Source organism: Hyposmocoma kahamanoa, unplaced genomic scaffold (genome assembly GCF_003589595.1).
Source record: "Hyposmocoma kahamanoa isolate Upper Pololo Valley unplaced genomic scaffold, ASM358959v1 303, whole genome shotgun sequence".
Taxonomy (NCBI): Eukaryota; Metazoa; Arthropoda; class Insecta; order Lepidoptera; family Cosmopterigidae; genus Hyposmocoma; species Hyposmocoma kahamanoa.
The window spans coordinates 586,229-608,444 of NW_020653784.1; the positions used below are offsets into that span (position 1 = coordinate 586,229).

At 35.2% G+C, this 22,216-nt stretch overlaps 2 protein-coding genes across 2 annotated transcripts; both read left to right on the forward strand.

The window, feature by feature from the left end:
- The first annotated feature begins 962 nt into the window (after positions 1 to 962).
- Positions 963 to 14,372, forward strand: LOC113229304 (bile salt-activated lipase-like). The gene is made up of 5 exons (XM_026462854.1): positions 963 to 1,164; positions 9,678 to 9,948; positions 10,723 to 11,993; positions 12,539 to 12,758; positions 14,026 to 14,372. The coding sequence occupies exons 2-4, from the start codon at positions 9,769 to 9,771 to the stop codon at positions 12,738 to 12,740; spliced, it is 1,653 nt and encodes a 550-aa protein (XP_026318639.1). The 5' UTR covers positions 963 to 1,164; positions 9,678 to 9,768; the 3' UTR covers positions 12,741 to 12,758; positions 14,026 to 14,372.
- On the forward strand, positions 1,681 to 5,800 carry LOC113229305 (esterase FE4-like). Its single transcript, XM_026462856.1, has 3 exons — positions 1,681 to 2,336; positions 3,028 to 4,298; positions 5,570 to 5,800. Exons 1-3 carry the CDS (start codon positions 2,157 to 2,159, stop codon positions 5,766 to 5,768), a joined length of 1,650 nt encoding a protein of 549 aa, XP_026318641.1. The 5' UTR covers positions 1,681 to 2,156; the 3' UTR covers positions 5,769 to 5,800.
- Positions 14,373 to 22,216: the final 7,844 nt, after the last annotated feature.

Here is a 22,216-nt window from a genome sequence, read left to right on the forward strand (position 1 = left end):
ATAATTATTAATACAAAGATCAAACACTCAGAGAAACTAAGTGTAACTTTTTAATTGAAAAAAAAAAACCGAGAAATTGCTTATTGGCGTTTTTTCAATGTCCGTGGGATCCTCTCATCAGTTCTGACTTCTTGGTGACAACGCGACTGTTACGGACTCCTTTGTATATTTCCAACTTTTTTCTGGTTGTCATGGTGACGGTGATTTGTAGATTACGTGTATTAATTGTGTCAAGTGAAAAGTCGACTTTTCTTTGTGGAAAATATTTTTTTAATTTGTGATAGCCGAAACGAACCTAGGACATCATTAAGTATACCATCATATTACCATCATATACGTCAAGAGTATACCATGTCAAACATAAAAGAATTTTCAAAATCGATCCACAATACGATTTCTCGATTTCTCGTCAATTGTGAACCAGCATGTCAGTATATGCCTATAACATTTGAGGATTTTCCTCGATATCCATGGATCCCCTCGTTAGATTCTGACTTGGTGACACCACAACACCCTTCCAAACAAAAAAAGAGTTTTCAAAATCGGTCTACAATTGACGGAGAAATCGGAAAACATAATACAGCCGAACGTATAACATCCTCCGTTTTTTAAGTCAGTTAAAAAGGAATGCAAACTACGCAAATGGATATGACTCGGCTACAAAGGACTATGGAGTTCGTACTCCATGCTTAAGCTTGACGTGCCCTTGACCTCGTGGCCAAGGGCGCGTCAAGCTTGACACCTATAATTTAAATTTAAATTGAACGTAGAATGTATTCGAACATAAAGCAACACGGCATTAATTATTTGACCCACAAATAAAAAACTTGTATATAGCACGAATTAAAAGAAACGTCACTGTGAATATTTTTTATATTTAGCTATTTATTTATATATGATAGTAGTTTTGCATTTTTAAACACGTTTATTGAACGTCACGTCATCAGTCGAAGACCGCGGCTCCTGCGCATCGGTCCCGTTATACTTAACCCGACCGCATTAAAACGTCGCCGTCGTTTATTAATTTAATCAGCTGATTTATACGTATAATAAATCAGCTAAAAACACATTTTTGGTTTTTATTTTGTGATGTGAATTGAAATGTACTGTGTAACTTAGTAAAATGCACCCAGTGTTTGCGTTCAGTGTGACTTTGCAATTTAGATAAGATACAACCGAATTATTTTATTTAGTTTTAGTAATACTTGCCATGAATGATTTTGTATTAAATTAGTAATATTGTTATATTATCAATACACTTAGTATTTCTGTATAAAATACGAATAAGTATTTGCCTATAATCTATAACGGTGATAGATAAGATACCTAACACTAAATAAAATGTTACTATATGTGATATCTTATCTATATGGTTACCAGTCTACTTTGTGGTAGCCTGTCTACAACATTTACCATAATCAAATAGAGCACATTAAATAAACGTAGAAAATTAATTGATAACTATTCACCTTACATCACCATCGTCACGTTTATAATTTGTTGTCTCTTCGAGAATGTGATGAGATTCTAGTCATGGGTTTTTTGCTCGACGTGTTCAATGGTACATCAGTCAATATACCTGAGGCGTCATATTAAACATACTATTCTGTATAATGTACGTTGGTACATGATCACACCACAAACTGTGGCAAGAACTATGTACATAGGTGCTCACTAAATCTGTCAGTGATGAAATAGATCTGTTTGTAGTTATAATGTATTTTCGTGTAGTGTGGGCATTACATAAGTTACACTATTTAATGAGCACATTTTACTCTCTTCTTGTATAAACCGAGACTAATTATATTTGAATTGCACTATATTAACTTATTTAAAAATATTCCGTTGAGTATGTATTTGCATTTTAGCTGTGATATTACGGGTCTTCGTTGTTTGGTATTTTGACATGTGTAATGTGAATTATTATATAACATGACTAATAATCTTATTCAATTAACAACATACTCTATATTGCTGTATCTATCTATGACGGTGATAGATAAGAGACCTAATTTAAAAAATGCGCTGTTGTCCGTGATATCTGTACAATAAATATGTACGAAAGTGCAAAACTACAGAAGCTGTTCTAAAAGTATAGAGAAATAGAAACTTTACCCTTTCTTTTGGATTCGTTGTTGTCGGTTCAAAGGCAAAAAATGAAGTACAAAAAGAAGTTAGTGTTGTTTTCGCTGTTCGCCATGAACTTGGTCGATCAGCCGGCGCCTGAGGTGGAAATCCAACAAGGAATTGTGAGCGGTATCATCAGTGCAGATGGGTCGATTTTAGAATATATTGGTATCCCCTACGCTACAGCAAATAGCAGTAATCGTTTCCAGGTAGGTTTAGTTTAGTTTTCCTTGTTTTGATAGTTTGTTTATTGTCTCCGTTATGATTTTACCGTTTGTTTTTATTACTTCGTTTATGGCGTAATTAGAGTTATATTGGTTAGTTATGTTGCTTTAGATTAAAATGTATGTTTCATAACTCTGGTAGAAATAGCAAAGGGAATTTTCTTGTTTGAGACCAGGTCATTGGTGATTCTAATTACACCATAAACTAAGTAACACGAAATATTTTAGTCACGATCCAAGGTAATAAGAAAAAGAATGTTTGCATTAGGTGAATTGCTTTATAACTGTTGCTCTTCGATAATAAGAAGAAAAACGATCTCAGAGCAAATCTTAACAAGGCCGGAGTCCGCAGAAAGACGAACCGGAGGGCTTGCATGAAAAATTGATGAATGTAAGTGAGGCCCTCGTGCCCTTGCGAGTATCGTGTGAAATAGTGATCGATATTCTTTGCCTAATAATAACAAGAACTATTTGCCGTAAACACTCGTGTGTTTTAAAGAAATAATTTAATGGAAATATCTATTTATTTCGAAATAATTTTGGTTAAATCTAATTTCATTTTCTTCATGATATTACACGTATTAGTATCTATTTATTGTACATAAATTTCGTCACCAAACGTATTATTATTATTTTGTTTCGGAAAATAAACAAATGTCAAATCTGTCATTTGCAGGATCCGTATCCACCACCAAAATGGGATGGCGTGTACAACGCCAGAGAAGAATACACGTGTCCACAACACTTTCCGTGGCTTGGGCTTATTGGTTCAGAAGACTGCTTGAAAATCAACGTTTACGTACCGGCAAAGGCCCAAGCACCTCTTCCGGTCATGGTCTGGATTCATGGAGGAGCTTTCAAACTCGGCAGTGGGGGAAAAATGCTTTATGGACCTAAATTTCTATTGAAAAAGGATGTCATCCTAGTCACATTTAACTATCGACTTGGCATACTCGGATTTTTATGTTTGGGAATAAAGGAAGCCCCGGGAAATGCTGGAATAAAGGATCAAATAGCTGCTTTGAAATGGGTGAAGAAGAACATCGCCAAATTTGGTGGAGATCCTGATAATGTAACACTGTTCGGTGAAAGTGCTGGTGGCGCATCGTCTTCTGTACTATTAGCCAGTGAAGCAACTAAAGGTCTTTTTAATAGAGTAATAATACAAAGTGGATCAGCTTTAGCCGGTTGGGCGATTAATAGAAATCCTATATGGATAGCCAGCGTTATTGCTAGAGAATTAGGTCATGAGACTGATGATCCGAACAAATTATATGAAATATTTGCGAAAGCAGATTTCAAAGATTTAATTGAAATTAATGTGAAGAAACCTTTACGCAAATATACTGATACTCAACTATTACACTTGCCATGTGTTGAAAAGCCCTTCGAGGGTATCCAGCCGGCTATTAACGATTCACCATACAATCTTCTTAAATATAAGCCAAAAAATATACCAATTATTTATGGATCGACCACTCAAGAAGGTTTTTTGATACTGGCAGATGAAACAGAAGAATCGTTGCAAGAGAAAAATGATATGTTTTTATTCGCATCAGATTTGGAATTTCCTTCTCTTGAAGAAGCAGAAGAAGTTGACAAAAAATTAAAAGAATTTTACTTCGGAAATAAAAAAATAGATATGAATGTAAAATTTAAGGTATCTGATTTGTATACACACTTGTATTTTGAAACGCCAGTCATATTAGAAGCCGAGTTATTGCTTGAAAGTAGTAAGGCTCCGGTGTATAATTACATTTTTAACTACTCTGGTGGAAGAAATTTCTTAAAACATAGGCTGAACTTCAATAATCAAACTGGGGCTTGTCATGGCGATGAGTTGTTGTATTTGTTTGATGGATACCTTTGGCCATATGCTATAAACGATGAAGATCAGAGAATGATTGACTTAATGGCTACTATTTGGACCAATTTTGCTAAATATGGGTAAGTCATTCATTATTAGTGCAACTCTGTTTAAAAGAATTATTAGAAAATACATGTTAAAGTACGAAAACAATTCAAAAAGGTCAGTATCGTTATTTAGAAATATTGACTACATTAAGTTATACTTTTTTAATATGACAGCAGTTAGCAACAGATTTATTTTTACACTTACAAAAAGCTAATTTGGCTTTATTGTATTTGGCGTTAAATAGCCAACAGAAGTGTTTATTTATCATAACAAAGTTTTGATTGTCACAGAATTATAAAATAATTTTCTTTACAATAATAATAATATTTATTTACTAAGTCACATCACGCAACATTTAGTATATCAAGGTATTATTTTTGGATCTTTTGAAATTCTCCATAACTTAACTTAATTTAGTGTTAATACAATTTACATCAAATCATCCTTTATCAAGCAATCAAACTATTGAAGTTGAGGAAGAAGTATGTACATGTATATATCAATTCTGTCCGTCACCTTAATTTTATGAATCAAAATCAAGAAAACAATTCAAAATACTCATTAATTGTACAAATTGTTCTTTTTTGAAGTAACAAGAATATTTGAGTCGTTGCCCCAAATTGAGAGCGCATAATTTATCACCGAATGCATGTGCGCATAATAAACAGCAATAAACAGTAGTTAACGTTTTCCTATGAACCAATGGCTTAAGTTTAAGATGAGCATAGTTTTTTCGATGGCTTATTGTATTATCAATGGTGTATCCAAGAAACTTAGTGTCCATTTTTGTTCTAGATAAGCGACGATTACTAGCAGCGTATCTCATTATGACTGTTTTATTCCTATTCAAAGTTATTCCATTTAACGTGTACCAACTCTGCAACTTTTTGATAACTTCTGACACCTTTTGCTCCAACCCAAGTTCATTTCATTCTCTGATGCCAACGTGTGTATCACCAGCAAATAACGTCACATAAGTGTCTTTTGTTAAAAAATTTGGTAGGTCATTTATGTAAATTGCAAACAAGACAGGCCCCAAAACTGAACCTTGCGGTACCCCAACATCAGTCGTATCTATAGTTGATGTAGCGTTAATTGTTTGAACTACCCGTGACCTGTTTTTTAAAATACTTAACTTCTTGCATTCTTTAATAAAATTGTAAAAAATATTAGTACTTTGTAATTCCATGACAATACTAACTTTGTTATAGAAACTAATTACCTTGTCAGCTCTTGGTCAACAAATATTTTTTTCTGAGTGTATTTCATTGTTTTTATGTGTTTCATTTCTTCTTTTTTATAGTCATCCAACGCCATCGTCAGCTAACTTGCCAGTGAAGTGGGAACGCAGTACAAAAGACAAGTTACAATTCCTATACATAGACCACCGATTAAAAATGGGTCCATTGCCTAATCCCGAAGCCTACCAAATATGGCGAGATATCTACAATAAGTATAGAAGAAAAGACTTCATAAATACTTATAACACTGTTTTTCCATAAAATTATACTAGACAGTACTAAAAAATTTGAACAACGTAAGGAATTTTAAGGTAATTTTATGACGATGGAATTAATTTGATTAATAGATAAAATTAAATTAGATATTATTTTAGATAGGGTCCCTAAATAGGATTGTATTCATTAGTAAATAATAAACCGGTTCTTAGAATTCACGAAATAAATCACTAGTAAAACATCACATCAAGAGCTCAATAATATTTTATGTAAATTGTTCTAAAACCACGAAAGCTGTGGTATATTCGAACAAGAACTTTTTTCTGCAAAAATATTTTACAATACCAATAATAAATATTTGACATAATAAAAGAAAGCATTTTTGTAAAATGAAATAATGACGTTGTGGAATTAGATTGGAGAAGCGTTGTTCGTTTATTTGAGGTTAGATTCTTCATTCTTTACGAAATGTCCTTTGACGTTGTAACTCTTCACGAATTATCGTTTTGAAAGTAATTGTATTAACAACTTCGATTTTCATAACGACGAACGCTGGTAGAGCAGTGGGAGAGCGGTTAGAATTCCTGAACCGGCGTGTGCCTGCTATTTTTATTTCTAAGTTACGTGTATTGTTCAATGTTAAGTATCTACGCCTGTCGCCAACAGTGAAGGAAAACAGCATGATGAAACCTGCACGTCGATGAAGATTCACCACCTTTGGAAAACGTGACATATCTCGCAGTGCAGAAACCTGTGCCCAGCAATGGGATGAATAACAAGTTGGTCGTGAGGATCATATTTTAAAAACATACTGATACGGAGCGGATGAGGAATTGCTTTTAAAAAAAAAAATATTTACCCCAAAAACACACTATAGTTAAATTCGTAAGACAAAAAAGAAAATTATAATGAGAAGCCATGTGTCGCGATAGCATTAAAATCCAATCTGCCTGCACGTGGTGGTTTTTGGTTGGAAGCGCTTCCAGTTTCCTATTTGCGTCAAATGAAATAGGAACCGTGAAATGAAAAATTATAGCTAAACAAATTATTTTTTTATATGTTGCCGGCTATATGGGCTCGTAACAATACCCTAACATAATGTATAATAATTTGCCGAATGTTCAAGCTTGAATCCTTTATTATCCTATATTATCAAGGCCAAAAAAACACTTCCGATATCCAACGACGTTATCAACTTTGTATTTGAAAACATTTATTTATGTGGCGAAATAAACTAACACAGTACTAGCAGCTGTAACCACGCCTCCATTTACGTATTTTAAGGAAATAAATAAGCCACATCGACCAAACTTTCGCCTAATTGGCGTTCGAGTAAATAGCTATCAATTTCTCAGTATTCTGCTGGAGTCCTCGGGGGCAATTATATTAGGCGATAGTTTATTCGATAAGTTTCGCCTCTCATTCGACAGCGGACCCCCGCTGATGATGTTCAAGGGACAGAGCGTTGTCTCGAGATCCTACATAGCTGATTGAATGCGAGTTACTTATTTGATCTTTGGTCCGGAACAAGTGTAGCAAAGGGAAAGAAAAATTCCGCATGAATATTAGACTGAAAATATTATTAAGAACAGTCATCGATAATGAGACTCGAGCGCCGCCGTGTGTCGCGTTACCGACCGTTTGCTACCGTTTATAATTTGTTTATATGGGTCATAGAGCGGCGATGCAAGCACATGCAAAGCGATCTATTCAAGATAGTGCAACAATGTTTTTCATTATTAGTAACAAAGATACAGGAGACGTCATTTTAGGTCAGACTTTATAATTTTTAGAGCTTAACAGGAATATAATATTTAATGAGAAGAATATCCGGTCACGCGATACATGCAACCGTGGACGCATTCCGCCACAGAGCGTTGCGCGATTCATGCGTCTCTGGAAGCATACCACACCTAGAGGTGCCGGCGATGATTTTATACCGATTTATCGGACATCGAAGTTATAACAGGTAAAAGAACTTATATTAATGGCTATTTCGGTAACTACTCTAGCAAACCATAAAGCTTTTAATGCCTGAATCTGTCATTTAAAAAAAAAATAAACAACTTCAAAAATATGTCACGACGATCGTGTGTGTTATTGTTTGGGCCGGCGATTTCGGTGTTTATTTATTGAAAACGTACTGTAAGTAGCGTTTTTTAAGTTTACCCTGAATATAAATGTTTATAAATCATACTTTAAGGAGTAGTTTCATGGTAAACGTTAGAACCACTCAAACGGAATATTATCATATTTATTTGGATTTATGGTGTACTTGGGTACACCAAAAATTTCATTAGTGCTTTTTAAGTGCAGGATTTGCGGTGTATTACTGCATTTTATTTGAGATGTTTTTGTTGTAGTACGGAGGGTATTTATTTAGCAATGCAGAATAATAATTTTTATTTATAAAAACTTGTATTTCAACTGAATGCGTTTCTAATTTGCGAAACCAGATAGCCGCCATTTTGCGGTAGGTTTATCCTATCCTTTAAGGGCCGTGTAGGTGGGAGTAGCGCATCGCGTGAGCGGCTATGAAGAATTATTGTAATTAACATGTATTTATTTAGTTTCAAAAGGCACACCAACAGCAAATATGTATTAATAAATTCAAACAAGTTAAAATTAAAACGAACAAACTCTAATACATAAGCCAATTCCAACTCCAATGCACGCATCATTCAATGACTAATACCTAGATCCCCAGTAAACTTATGAATATTAAAAGTAGAAAAATATTGAAGTAAATTTAAGTATAAATAATAAAAAAAAAATGTTTGACATGAAGTTTAAAATTGCAAATTTATAATTTGATATACGAATGAAGATGTACGAATGAGTACCTAATTACATTTTCACAGGGTGCAAGAAACAATTAGTAATATTTATAAAAAACAAGACACAATAACATTAACATTATTTCAATTGACCTACATGAAAAAATAAGAAATACAAACTAAGCAAATGGACATGACTCGGCTACAGAGGACTATGAAGGACGAGTCCAAGGACACGTCAAACTTGACACCTAAGATTTAAATTTAACTCCACGTCGTTTACGGTAAGAACGGTCGCAACTCTAAAAGCAGGGGTTGGGACCGTTCATTAAGCTTGAGCTGATCTTTACGCCTATATGTCGCAACCTGTTATGGTTAGAAAATCACAGAAAAATAATAAATACACACACGCACATTAGCAAGAACGACATAATGTAAATGCAAAAAAAATCGAATACATTCGTACACAAATCAATCCGCTAAATTTATCGTACTTACACATAAAAAATCCGTTTAAAGCACCAATTAAAATAAACATCGTTGTGAATACTTTTATACTTATCTATTTATTTATTTATGATACTTTATATTTTTAAACACGCTAATCTATGAACGTCACGTCATCAGACGAAGGCCGAGGGGCCTACACGTCGGGCGCATTACACGCAACCCGACCGTATTAAAACGTCGTTCATTAATTTAATCAGCTGACTTAAGTATATAATAAATTATCCAAAAAACAACAAATACATTTTTGGTTTTTAATGTCTTTATTTTGTGGTGTGAATTTAAATGTATTGTGCAACTTAGTAAAATACACTCAGTGTATACGTTCAGTGTGACTTTGCAATTTAGTTACGTACGATACGACCAAATCGTTTTAAACATTATTTTCTGTACCATGTACCAATTCACACCACAAACTGTGGCAAGAACACGGTGGTCCCTAAGTTAGTCAGTAATGAAATAGATTTGTTTGTAGATGTAGTGTCCTTTTATGTAGTGGGCATAGTTGACAGTATTTGTTGAGCACATCTCGTTCTCTTCTTGTATAAAACGAAGCTTATGAAAATAAATTCTTTTGGGTTTAACTGTCTTAACTTAATTAAAAATAACCTACCAGCAATAAGTTGTTGTTGTTTTCTCCAACATAACAAATAAATATTTGTAAATATACGACAGTTCAAAACTGCAGAAACTGTTACTAAAATATAGAGAAGAATTCATTGAAAGAAATAAAAACTTTCTTCTCGGATTAAAAACAAAAAATGAAGTACAAAAAGAAGTTAGTGTTGTTTTCGCTGTTCGCCATGAACTTGGTCGACCAGCCGGCGCCCGAGGTGGAAATCGAACAAGGAATTGTGAGCGGTATCATCAGTGCAGATGGGTCGATTTTAGAATACATTGGTATCCCCTACGCTACAGCGAATAGCAGTAATCGGTTCCAGGTAGGTTTAGTTAGTTTTACTTGTTTTGATAGTTTGTTTATTGTCTTTGTTATGATTTTCCTGTTAGTTGTTTTTATTACTTCGTTTATGGAGTAATTAGAGTCGTATTGGTTAGTTATGTTGCTTTAGATTAAAATATAATGTTTCGTAACCTGGTAGAAATAGTAAACGGTTCCCTTGTTTGAGACCAAGTCATTAGTCTGGCTATCAGGCATATGGTACACATTATTGTTCTTGTCATGTTATATTATACAAAATATACAAGATGGGTAAAAGTAACTTATGAAATTTAAATTGATACTATTAACAAAGAATATTTTAGTCACAATCCAAGGTAATAAGAAAAATAATGTTTGCCTAACTAGTTGCTCTTCGATAATAAGAAGAAGAACGATCTCAGATCAAATCTTAACAAAGCTGGAGTGCGTAGAAAGACGAACAGGAGGGCTTGCATGAATAAATTGATGAATGTAAGTGAGGCACTCTTGCCTTTGCCAGGATCGTGTGAAATAGCGAAAGATATTCTCTGCCTAATAATAACAAGAACCGTTTGCCATATATATACTTGTATGTTATAAATAAATGGTTGCTATTTGTGAGATTTAAATATCTAATTATTTCGGAATAATTTTAGTTGAATATTATTATATTGTCTCGAACATTATAATATAGATGCGTACACTTATCTATTTATTGTGCATAAATTTCATCACCAAATATCAATGTATTATTTTGTTTTGGCAAATAAACAAATGTCAAATCTGTCATTTGCAGGATCCGTATCCACCACCAAAGTGGGAAGGTGTGTACAAAGCAAGATATGAGTATACGTGTCCACAACACATTCCGTGGCTTGGGGTTATTGGTTCAGAAGACTGTTTGAAAATCAACGTTTACGTACCAGCAAAGGCCCAAGCACCTCTTCCGGTCATGGTCTGGATCCATGGAGGAGCCTTCAAACTCGGCAGTGGGGGGAAAATGCTTTATGGACCTAAATTTCTATTGAAAAAGGATGTCATCCTAGTCACATTTAACTATCGACTTGGCATACTCGGATTTTTATGTTTGGGAATAAAAGAAGCCCCGGGCAATGCTGGAATAAAGGATCAAATAGCTGCATTGAAATGGGTGAAAAAGAACATCGCCAAATTTGGTGGAGATCCTGATAATGTAACAGTGTTTGGTGAAAGTGCTGGTGGCGCATCGTCTTCTGTACTATTAGCCAGTGAAGCAACTAAAGGTCTTTTTAATAGAGTAATAATACAAAGTGGATCAGTTTTAAGTGGTCGGGCAATTAATAGAAATCCTGTATGGGTAGCTAGTATTATTGCTAAGACAATAGGTCATGAAACTGATGATCCGAACAAATTATATGAAATATTTGCGAAAGCTGATTACAAAGATTTAATTGCAGTTAATGCGAAGAAACCTTTGCACAAATATAGTGATAGTCAAGTATTAAACTTGCCATGTGTTGAAAAGACCTTCGAAGGTGTCGAGCCGGCTATTAACGATTCACCATACAATCTTCTTAAAAATAAGCCAAAAAATATACCAATAATTTATGGTACGACCACTCAAGAAGGTTTTTTTTTACTGGCGGACGAAACAGAACAATCGTTGCAAGAGAAAAATGACATGTTTTTATTCGCATCAGATTTGGAATTTCCTTCTATTGAAAAAGCAGAAGAAATTGACAAAAAGTTAAAAGAATTTTACTTCGGAAATAAAAAAATAGATATGAGTGTAAAATTTAAGGTGTCTGATTTGTATACACACTTGTACTTTGAAATGCCTGTAATGTTAGAAGCCGAGTTATTACTTGAAAATAATACGACTCCAGTGTATAATTACATTTTTAACTATTCTGGTGGAAGGAATTTCTTAAAATATGGACTTGGTTTCGGTAATCAAATTGGGGCATGCCATACCGATGAATTGTTGTATTTGTTTGATGGTTATCTATGGCCATATCCTATTAACGATAAAGATCAACTAATGATTGACTCTATGACTACCATTTGGACAAATTTTGCTAAATATGGGTAAGTCATTCATTATTAGCGCAGGTCTTTTTGAAAGAAATGTTAGAGAATACATCTTAAAGTACAAAAACAATTCAAAGAGGTCAGTAACTTTATTTAGAAATATTGACTACATTGTTTTACATACTTTTTTGAAAGTGACAGCACTTAGCCACAATCTTACCTTTACACTCACAAAGACCTAATTTGGCTGATAGGCAACAGAGGCGTTGGTTAATTGTAACATAGTTTTTATTGTAGTAGAATTGAATATATGCGCCCGATATCCGATGCTACGGGCCGCCGTCGCCGCCGTCGCTGCCGTCGCCACCGTTGACGTCAATGCGATCACGTTGTCTTCATGCACAGGCTGATGACATGCCTCGTGCAATGCTCTATTGTTTTGAGGTCGCTGCTTATTCGGCGATTGTCCTACGTTCGCCTTGCGTAATGACAATAAAAACTTTGTTACAGAAAATAAATACCTTGTCGGCTCTTAGTCAACACATTTTTTTTTCAGAGTGTATTCTATTAATTTTTATGTAATACGTTTCTTCTTTTTACAGTCATCCAACACTATCTTTGTCAGCTACCTTGCCAGTGACGTGGGAACCAAGCACAAGAGACAAGTTACAATTCCTGTACATAGACGACCGATTGAAAATGGGTCCGATGCCTAATCCTGAAGCCTATCAAATGTGGCGAGATATCTACAATAATTACAGAAGAAGAGACTTCATAAATACTTATAACACTGCTTCTCCATAAAATTATTCTGGAAAGTTGGTAATAAAAACATTTGAACAATATAAGGAATTTTAAGATTGTAATTTTGTAACGATCGAACAGATGAATTAGATTAATTTATAAATAATAAAACGGTTCTTAAAGTGTACAAAACAAATGAGTAGAAATACATCATACCAAGCGCAAAATAATATTTATTATTATAATATAATATTCATTCCTCACGAAATGTTTCTAGTCAGTGTGTACGAATTATTATTTTGAATGTAGGCCTCTAAACTGAGACATAATGTCTCGACGTTCCGACTCCCTATAGCGGCATGTGCCTGTGATTTTAATTTCTAAGTTACATGTTGTTATTAAACGTTAGGTAAGTATCAACACCCTGTTACCAACAGTGAAGGAAAATATGATGAAACCTGCGCGTCGAAGAAGGTTCACCACCATTGGAAAACGTGTAAATTCAGACAGAGCAGACTACGGCCTAAACTGTCTCTTTTTAAAAAAGACCAGTGCCCAGCAGTGGGATGAATAATGGGGTCAGTCATTGGAGTGATGATATTTAAATAGCATACCCAAACATATACAAGAATTCATCAAACGTACAAACTTTAATGGAGTTTATAAACTATAATAAGTAGATAAGATACCAATCTTCCAATATTATCACCATACATATATTAACGTACAGAATACTAAATAAAAAAATATGTGGCGAAATAAACTAATACAGTATTAGCAGCTGTAACCACACCTCCAGATATAATAAGGAAATAAATAAACCACATTGGACCAAACGTTCGCCTAATTGGCGTTCGAGTAAATAACACTCGATTTCTCGGTATTCCGCTCGAGTCCCCGGGGCCAATTATATTAAGCGATAGTTTATTCGATAAGTTTCGCCTCTGATTCGACAGCGGACCCCCCGGATTGATGTTTTATGGACTGAGCGTTCTCCCGAGATTCCAGATAGCTGATTGAATGCGGTTGATTTATTTGACCTTTAGTCCGAAATTAGTGAAACAAAGGGAAAGGAAAATTCGTCTTGAATATTAGACAGAAAATATAATGAAGGATAGTCACCGACAAAGAGACCTGTGCGCTACCGCTCCGTCTAGAATATTATATCTGTGCTACATCTGTACTAATAGACAGTCGTTGAAAGTACGTACATTTAGAGAAATTACATGTAAACCAGGAGAGATCACACTTTGTTTACTTTGTACCCATTCAAATAATCACTTTACAAAGTTATATGTATCAGAATATTTCTTGAATCAAACAGATATCCTCTAAAATGTTTCAGAGACAGGTGTCACTCGAGTCACGTGAAGCACAATATGGCGAGCGACGCGCCGTGAGCCGCGGACCGACGAGTCATGAAATATTGACGTCACTTCTAAGCAAAATGCGCCAGAAGTAAAATTTAAATTTTCACAAAATATGATAAAGCGCACCTCGGGGAAAACCGGGGGCCAGGAGAGTTGTCAAAGTTTTCGTAGTTGCAAGTTATGGTCGAACATTTTGTTGAGAAACCGAAGCAAGATTTTATATTTTCATGCACAATCCATAGTACTCTCAGAGTCTCAGGCCTTCAATAAATAAATACATTAAAGCAAAAATGTACATTAAAATTAATACTGTTCAACAAACGCATCTTTTATTACTTTTTAAAGTAAATGCATGTTAGATATATAACAAAATAAACTAGTACTTATCGAAAACTTGCGGTCTAGCTGGATCTCTAAATTCTATTAGCTAGTATGGAACAATCTATAGAACAATAGCTCTAGTAACTTGCGCCAATCTCTAGTAGATACAAGTTCTCGACTACAATGTCTCGCACTATGAATATTACACCAAGTTTCGTGGCTCTCCCTCCGCGCCCACGCTTCTATAAGACAGTGTCCTGTTTTTAGAACTTTCGTCTGTGTATATCTACATAAACGCATTTTCATCTTATTGCTCCTACAGTTGAACCCGGTGCAATCAGCTGCTGCTGCTGTAGTCTTGTTCAACTGGCATTTTTGTAATCTTTGCACTTTTAATCGGATAATGACTTGAAATACTATACACCAACAAATAGCTATTTTAACCATTTCGTCTAGTGCCTCATTTACAAGTACACGAGACACTTTGAAACGTGACAAGAGCCCGTTTCGTGATTTATCTTGACCAAGTTACTGCCATGCGGTTAATATCAAGTTTGAGACGAAAAGCTTCCATGAAGTACTCAACTTTGGCCGTTCCTCGCCGCAATAGTAATGAAATGAAACTTAATTACAATTATCCCCGGTAGCCAAATAACAATTAAAAATTCTCAGTACACTCTGCGAATTTTAAGAGCGCCTTATCTTATCCGATGTTTTCATTAGGGACGCCCCTTGCGGACGGGCAATCGCTAAATTTTATAAGTATTATGCAATAAAATAAAATTTACGGTACTTCTTAACAACACCGGAGCACTTTAGCAAGATAACCCGGGGAGGCCTTAAGCGTTATTTATCGTCAACTTGCTCCTCTATTCATAAAATTGCGGTTTTGAATTTATTATTTACGTTATTTATTCAGAGTTGGCGGGAATGTGAATAAAACTCGTTTAAAGTGACGCAGAATGGTCTCCGGGATACGCTTTCTCCTTTTTTATGCGCTCAATAAAATTTGAAGTAAACACGCAAAACTCCGTTCAAGGATGAAATGACTCTTTTTATAAAAAGAGCGTAAAAAGCTGCTACAAATGTTTACGTATGTACTATTTTTAGGTAACCAGGTTTCATTTTTCATTCTTATAGCGAACAAATTAAATTTAATTTCATTAATTCAGTCGTGTCTCTCGGTTTAAATGCCTAGGGCACATTGCTAGTGAAGATCTTGGAGATGATGATGATGTTGAGGGGGAGCGCAGGGCGTTGTTGGTGCGCGGTAACTTGTTTGCTCAGAGGGTTCCTAGATGCTCCGTAAATGTAAATATAACACTGATCAGAGCTTACTGTCAGAGAATTCTGTTGAGGCTTCTTGAGGGTGTTTTGCGATTGCGTGTGTAGATGATTTTTACGCATGATAATGCACAAAAAAAGCGCGTCACAGATGTTGCGACAGCGAGGGAGCACCAATGGTATCCTGAGGTTGATAGCATGAAGAATGAACTCGGTTGTCTTCCGTAAGTTCGCTGTGTCACATATCGTCGGTGTTTTGTTAAAATGGCGAAATCGGTATTTCGAAAAATTTTTTTCAAATTATTAAAACCAAAATTTGATTTGAAAACATGACGAATATGTTTTAAAACAATCGTTAAAATCTAAAATTGGTCTTCTAAGAAATTTTTCGAAATGGCGCAGTCGCCCTTTCTATTTATATAGTAATGTAATTTAATTGAATAAAATAAGATTGTTACTCAGAAATATTGACCAATTAGTCTGATAATAAATGACTTTGAATTAATATTTTGAGTTCATTATCAGTGGTTTCCTTCGCATGACGTGTTCGAATAAACACACTATTGAAATTCAAATTCAACTTCTTCGTAAAATCTGTAACTCACAATTTCAAAGAAGCTAATTTCCAATTTCAATATAACGAATTCGTAGCTATATTTCAAATTTCGACACAAAGGTCAAATGAATGAAAACCCTCCGTGGGTGTACATAGCAAAGTGGTCTTGCGTGTAAAATAATCCTGCTGCATTTGCCATTCATTGTGCTTTAGATACGAGCTCAGATCCTTCTTTTTATTGCTGCAATGGAAAATACCTTTTCAACATAGAAGCTAACGTTCTGAAATATAGTTTTAAGACCAGGAATGTAAAGTCAAAAATCGTTTGAAAGACTTCAAACGAAAATGTTTCAGATAATTCTATTTTTTGTCAGCGACAGACGAGTGATTTACGGTAGAGTATATTTTAAAATTACAATATTGTAAACAATAGTACGGAAAAGGGATAAGGCGAAATTTGCCAATATTGGAAAAGATTACAAATTGGATAATGCATTTAACTCTGTACTTCATTAAAGCAAACGGCGATTTTTTGATAATACAGTAATTTGGAAAGTCAGGTGATGCGTATATTATATTGCAATCTACCTTCCTTACTACATTACATACACACGTACCATCCTGCCTGTCTTCCACTAAGTAGGCAGAGGCTATGGCGCTCCAATCGCAAATATCTTGATACATCCTTCCCATCAGTCTTTTCATACACGCCCTTTATTCTTGATACTTTTCTCCTGGTCTTGCCAGGAAGACTTTTTGCCCACGTACATTATTATTAAATTGGTATAAACAATTATTTATTTTTCTTAAACTTAACTTAACATTTGTAGTAACTTATTTAATTAACCTGCTTTTCGAATCCCAAATACGAAATGTAGGTGTAAGTGAAATAATTATATAAAGGGATGTTGACAAATTATGTTAATTAGTAATTGTATTGTAGCTTAGTAGCAATAGAGCTCCTAGTGAAAGAGCTCGTCCTGGAGAGTACTACCGCCTTACTTATTTCTGCCGCCAAGCACTAATGTGAACATTAGTGCGTTTCGATTTTGAAGGGTAAGGGTGAAATTACAGGCACATGGGACTTGTAAACTTGTCTCATGGTGTGTATGTTAAACTGCCTCCGTAGCCGAACAGTTACCATAATGGATCGCCATACAGATGTCCCGGGATCGATTTCTAATATTTCTAATATTTGAATGGTCTATCTTTATTTCCCTTGTGATTGTGGGGGTAATACGTGTGTCTATGTGTGTGTCCATGACACCCGCGAATTGATGTTTCTGTAGTGTGGGGTCATGGATGTGTGCTTGTGTGTGTTTATGCAGAGGTATCGCTTAACACCAGGGACACGACTTGTTTGTCCCCTCACTTGCTATTATAAAAAAAGGTATTGTAGCTGAAATAAAAACCTGCACGGCACGTAGTCGCAAGTCTGCATAAGGCAGAACAAAATGAGCAAGGAGCACGAAGCATTGAGTGGAAACTGGAAGTCAGCTGGAGGCGTGATACAGATACGAGTAAAGGTGATATTAATTTCGAATTTGCTCATGTTCCTCCACCGGCCCGATTACTGTAGGTACTTACTGAGGGAATTTCGATAAGTATTGATTGGTTTAATACTGCAACATTGTTGTAGATGGAAGATACGCATATGTATTTTGTTAATAATTCCAAATTGAATTAGGAAATGGATCTACTTTGTCTAAAACTAGACAATAATATACACACAAATTGGAAAAAAAAACGTATCAAAAAAGTGCTAATAAGATATCTTGATTTACACGCGCAATACAAGAAATTAAAAACGTACAGAATTCTCTACATCTCTCGCTATTTACTACGCTTGTGTTTTTTCGTGGTTAAGTAACTATAGTGTAATAATACTATGCAATGGGCAATAGTATCGATGCACTATCCCTATTTACAACACAGGAAATACTTACTTAGATGACGCCGTGATTCTCCGACACAAGATGCTGCCACGCCTCTTGGTGCTGCGCCTTCTAAGCTAATAGCACCGCGATCCTACAGGCCTTTCTGGACATCATGGCTCCGGTCAGCGTCCACTCGGTCGACCCAAATACGTCTTCTTCGCGGCATAATCCTCTCCATTCACTCTACGTGTCCGAGCCAACGAAGTATTGCAGCTTTAGTTTATCCCATTAAATTGGACCCGGACTTCAGATTTTAAGATTCTTCTTTGCCCTCCAGCTCCAATCCTCTTTTTGAGTAATTTGAAATACAAGAAATACTTATTCCAATAATGATACCCTAACCCGATAGTTGCCGACCTCACTTTGTAAAGGCAAAATGTCACGCTATCCTCAACACACATCTGTCAGATTTGTAAATTTGTTGGTGAAAATCAAGATATCTATAAACACCGTCAGGACATCCCATCAAAAAAAATATAATGACACAAAAACAGATTCATTCTAGAAACTCAACATTTGTCTGGACGATTCGTCATATCCACAAAAATTAATAACAAATTGCCTGATCCTAAAGCTGAAGAAGACAATATGAAAGAATTCCTGAAGAAAATGTTATAAACCATAAGGTACACTTCAAACAGTCTACCCTTAGTCTCTTCCCTCCTGCTATGTTGTGCCCGAAAGAGTACAATTTCGGGCACAACAACAGGGAAAGAGTACAAATCCTTTTCCTATGTAACACCTTATACACTATTGTACAATGTAAATAAAGAATATTGAATATTAATATTATGGTTTTTTTATTACATACTCAATAATAGATGTACCGAATTCGTTCACTCTAATCATAAACCTATAATAACAACACGTTCGGTCGTGATTACAATTCCTAATTCCCTTGAACGGTTATAAATCGACTAATTTATAAATTAGATAGAGTTTGCTGCCTGGTCTGGATAAATTTGTAATTCATTCCGACATTATTATTTTGAATGAAGCCTACAATTATGCTGTAAGGCCGTTTTGAGCTCTAGCATATTTTATTGTACAATCATAATTGCTATCACAAAATTGTTACGATTGTAACTTTTTTACCTTAATAATTTATCCACCGGGTTTCAAAGTCATTGGTTTGGTAGATGACTGGCTTTTATTTTGATCCGAACCTAATTCATATTAATACATTTACACAATCTTGTCCTACATAATCGAATCAAGACCAACTGAAACGTGCCAATAATTGAAAATAATACCGACACGATAGTAACTTCATGTTTTGAAATAAGAGTTCAATGTTCATCAAAGTAAAAAAGTAAAACCACATTTGGTTGAAGAAAGTACGTCCATGTTTTCTTTTCAGACTCTTGAAGTGATTGCACCGCACCGATTTTCTCGTACACTCGTAACACGCGTCAGGCCGCTTTAATGCGGTGTACGCGGGCTTCACGTATCTTCAAAGTTTCAACCACCTCCAACATTAAGGTTTCCTCACGAAGTTTTCATTTGTAATTAAAATAAGTTATAAGCTAATCTGAATACGGCTCCAAATCACTCACAGATCTGTGAGCTCGCAACGGAAACCAAGTGTATGCTGTTATCGCCTCTATCGCTGCAATCGGTAATTAAACAAAATACCCCTACAACTATCTCTGTTTCCCGGACACATCTGTATTCATTCCAGCATTATTATCGAGAAGCCTGTAATTACGCGCTAAGGCTGCCCCGGGCTTAGAGCAGTTTTGTGCCGCAAATTTGAAATATTGGCACCAACAATTTGTAGGGACGCAATTCTAGATTGTTTATTTGACTTTCCCTCTTGTTGATTCGCGTTAACGATCCTGTTACGAAGGGTTGTTAATACGCGAATGTATACCAGTAGTTTTCGTGTACACTTTGATGAGTCTGTGTGCGATATTGAAACCAATTTACTTCCTTGTATTTACGTAAATACGCTGTAAGTGGTTTTGCCATTAGTACAGAGTAACGCGAAAATTGCTATGGAGTTATAATATTTTCTTTGTGTTAAAATTGGCCTAAAATCAACCGTGACGTGAGTTTGAAGCTAATAAGAATTAAATATATTTATTTATTTTATTTATTTATCTAACAGGAAGATCAACAGTTTAAAACTAACTTAAATGAAAATAGTAACGACTGAGAGCCAATTATAGATCCTCACAAATAGAAATATAATAAAAAACACTTGGATACACTATTTAAGGTATAAAACAAAACATAACTTATTTATAAAATATAAAAAACAATTGCAGTTGTAACTCACTTTAAGTTAAAGAATTGCCCACTCAATGCTCTCCTTGCCGAAATCGCACTCGTATTAAAAAGATCCAGATCGAATGAATTACACATAATGTTAAAATTGTTACTTGCGCGCCACATAAACTCATTTTGCCTATAATTAGTACGAGCGGGTGGTAGAAACAAAAGTGAATTGTTTCTTAAAGATTTAGATGGAACTCTCAATGATATTTCTGATAATAAGTCTGGACAGTCAATTGAGCCCGATGCTATTTTTATTAAAAAATTAGGTCACTAATGTCACGACGCATTTGAAGTGGTAAAAGATGATGCTTTTTACAGAGACTGTAATAATTTGCCGAATTGTAGCAGTCCAGTGTACGATATCATAGAAAACGAATAAACTTTTTTTGTAAATTTTCAAGCCGCGATATGGCAACAATGAAAAACTTCATTAACGTGGGTAATGGATATGTAGAAAGTAATCAAATTTCAAAGCAGTGAGGGAGGAGAGAACTTAATCGTTTAGTTAAAAAGCTACTTGAGCAAACGAGGCTATATTATATTCACATGGATCTCGCTAGAAATTCACTTAAGTGGACGTAAGGCCTTCACGAAAAAAATCTCAAAAAGTATGCAAAATACAAATCTCACGGCTGTCACGGCGAACTCATTACGCAGGCATAGTCTCACGGATCCATCATCTTGCGACAGATGTAAACCCCGCTAAGCATTTCATTAGCGTCGCGATATTTTTTCCGCAGGTGCGGCTCTAATCAGCTCATGAGAAATGGCCTTGCATCAACTCCGATCCAATTCGTTTCGCAGCTTCCGAACTTACATTTGTCTTTCTGAGGATTTATAACCTTCATTAAGGTTATGGAAACGGATGTTGGACTTTTTAAATCTACTGTCACCTTTAAGTTTCTATACAACATTATTTTAGGTTCAGGTCAGCACAACGGACGGAACTAAAATTCGATTGTAAATGGCGGAATGCGTTCCCTGGTTATATAACTGGAACTACAGTATATTAAATTTGGGAAGACAGATTAACACATTAAATCTATTCGGAGTAATGGTTACAGGCAAAAATTACTAACAAATTTTATATCATTACTATGCTGAATTCTCTCTCAATCCTCCTATGTCTTATGATAGTATACCGACGCCAAAGAACCCTGAGCCTCTGGCACTATCTTGATAACAACAGCAGATGTCCTATACAACCGAACAGCTAGCTACAGGCGAAGACAGAAAATCAGCAATGCTGAGTCTTTAACCTTTTTGTCCACATCACTCAATTGTTTTTTCTATTCGCTTTTTAAGTATTGTGTTTCTTATGTTATGTGGAGAAATAAAATGTCTTTTTATTTTTTTTATTTATATTGTGCTGTAAAAGTTCTTTTTTTAATAATATCAAGTGACGAGACGAACAAGTCGTGCTCCTGATGGTAAGTGACACGCGTGCTCATAACAGTTGCAGTGCCACTCAGAGCTTTAAATATAAAGATCTGAGGGGCACAGCCACTACTGTTGTCAACCTGAAACGTAAGTTGACAAGTCCCATGTGCTTGTAATTTCACGTCGCTTACCCTTCAAAGCCGGAACGCAGCAATGCTCACATTACTATTTGGCGGCAGAAACAGGTAAGGTAAGGCAACACTTCTCTGGACGAACTCTTACATAGAAAGGTCTATTGATACTAAAATTTTTCATTGTTTTTCATTAAGGATTTTTTATTGTTTCGGTCAAGTAGTGCTGAAAACCTTAAATGTAACTGATAACAGACTACAGCTTAAAGAAACGCGG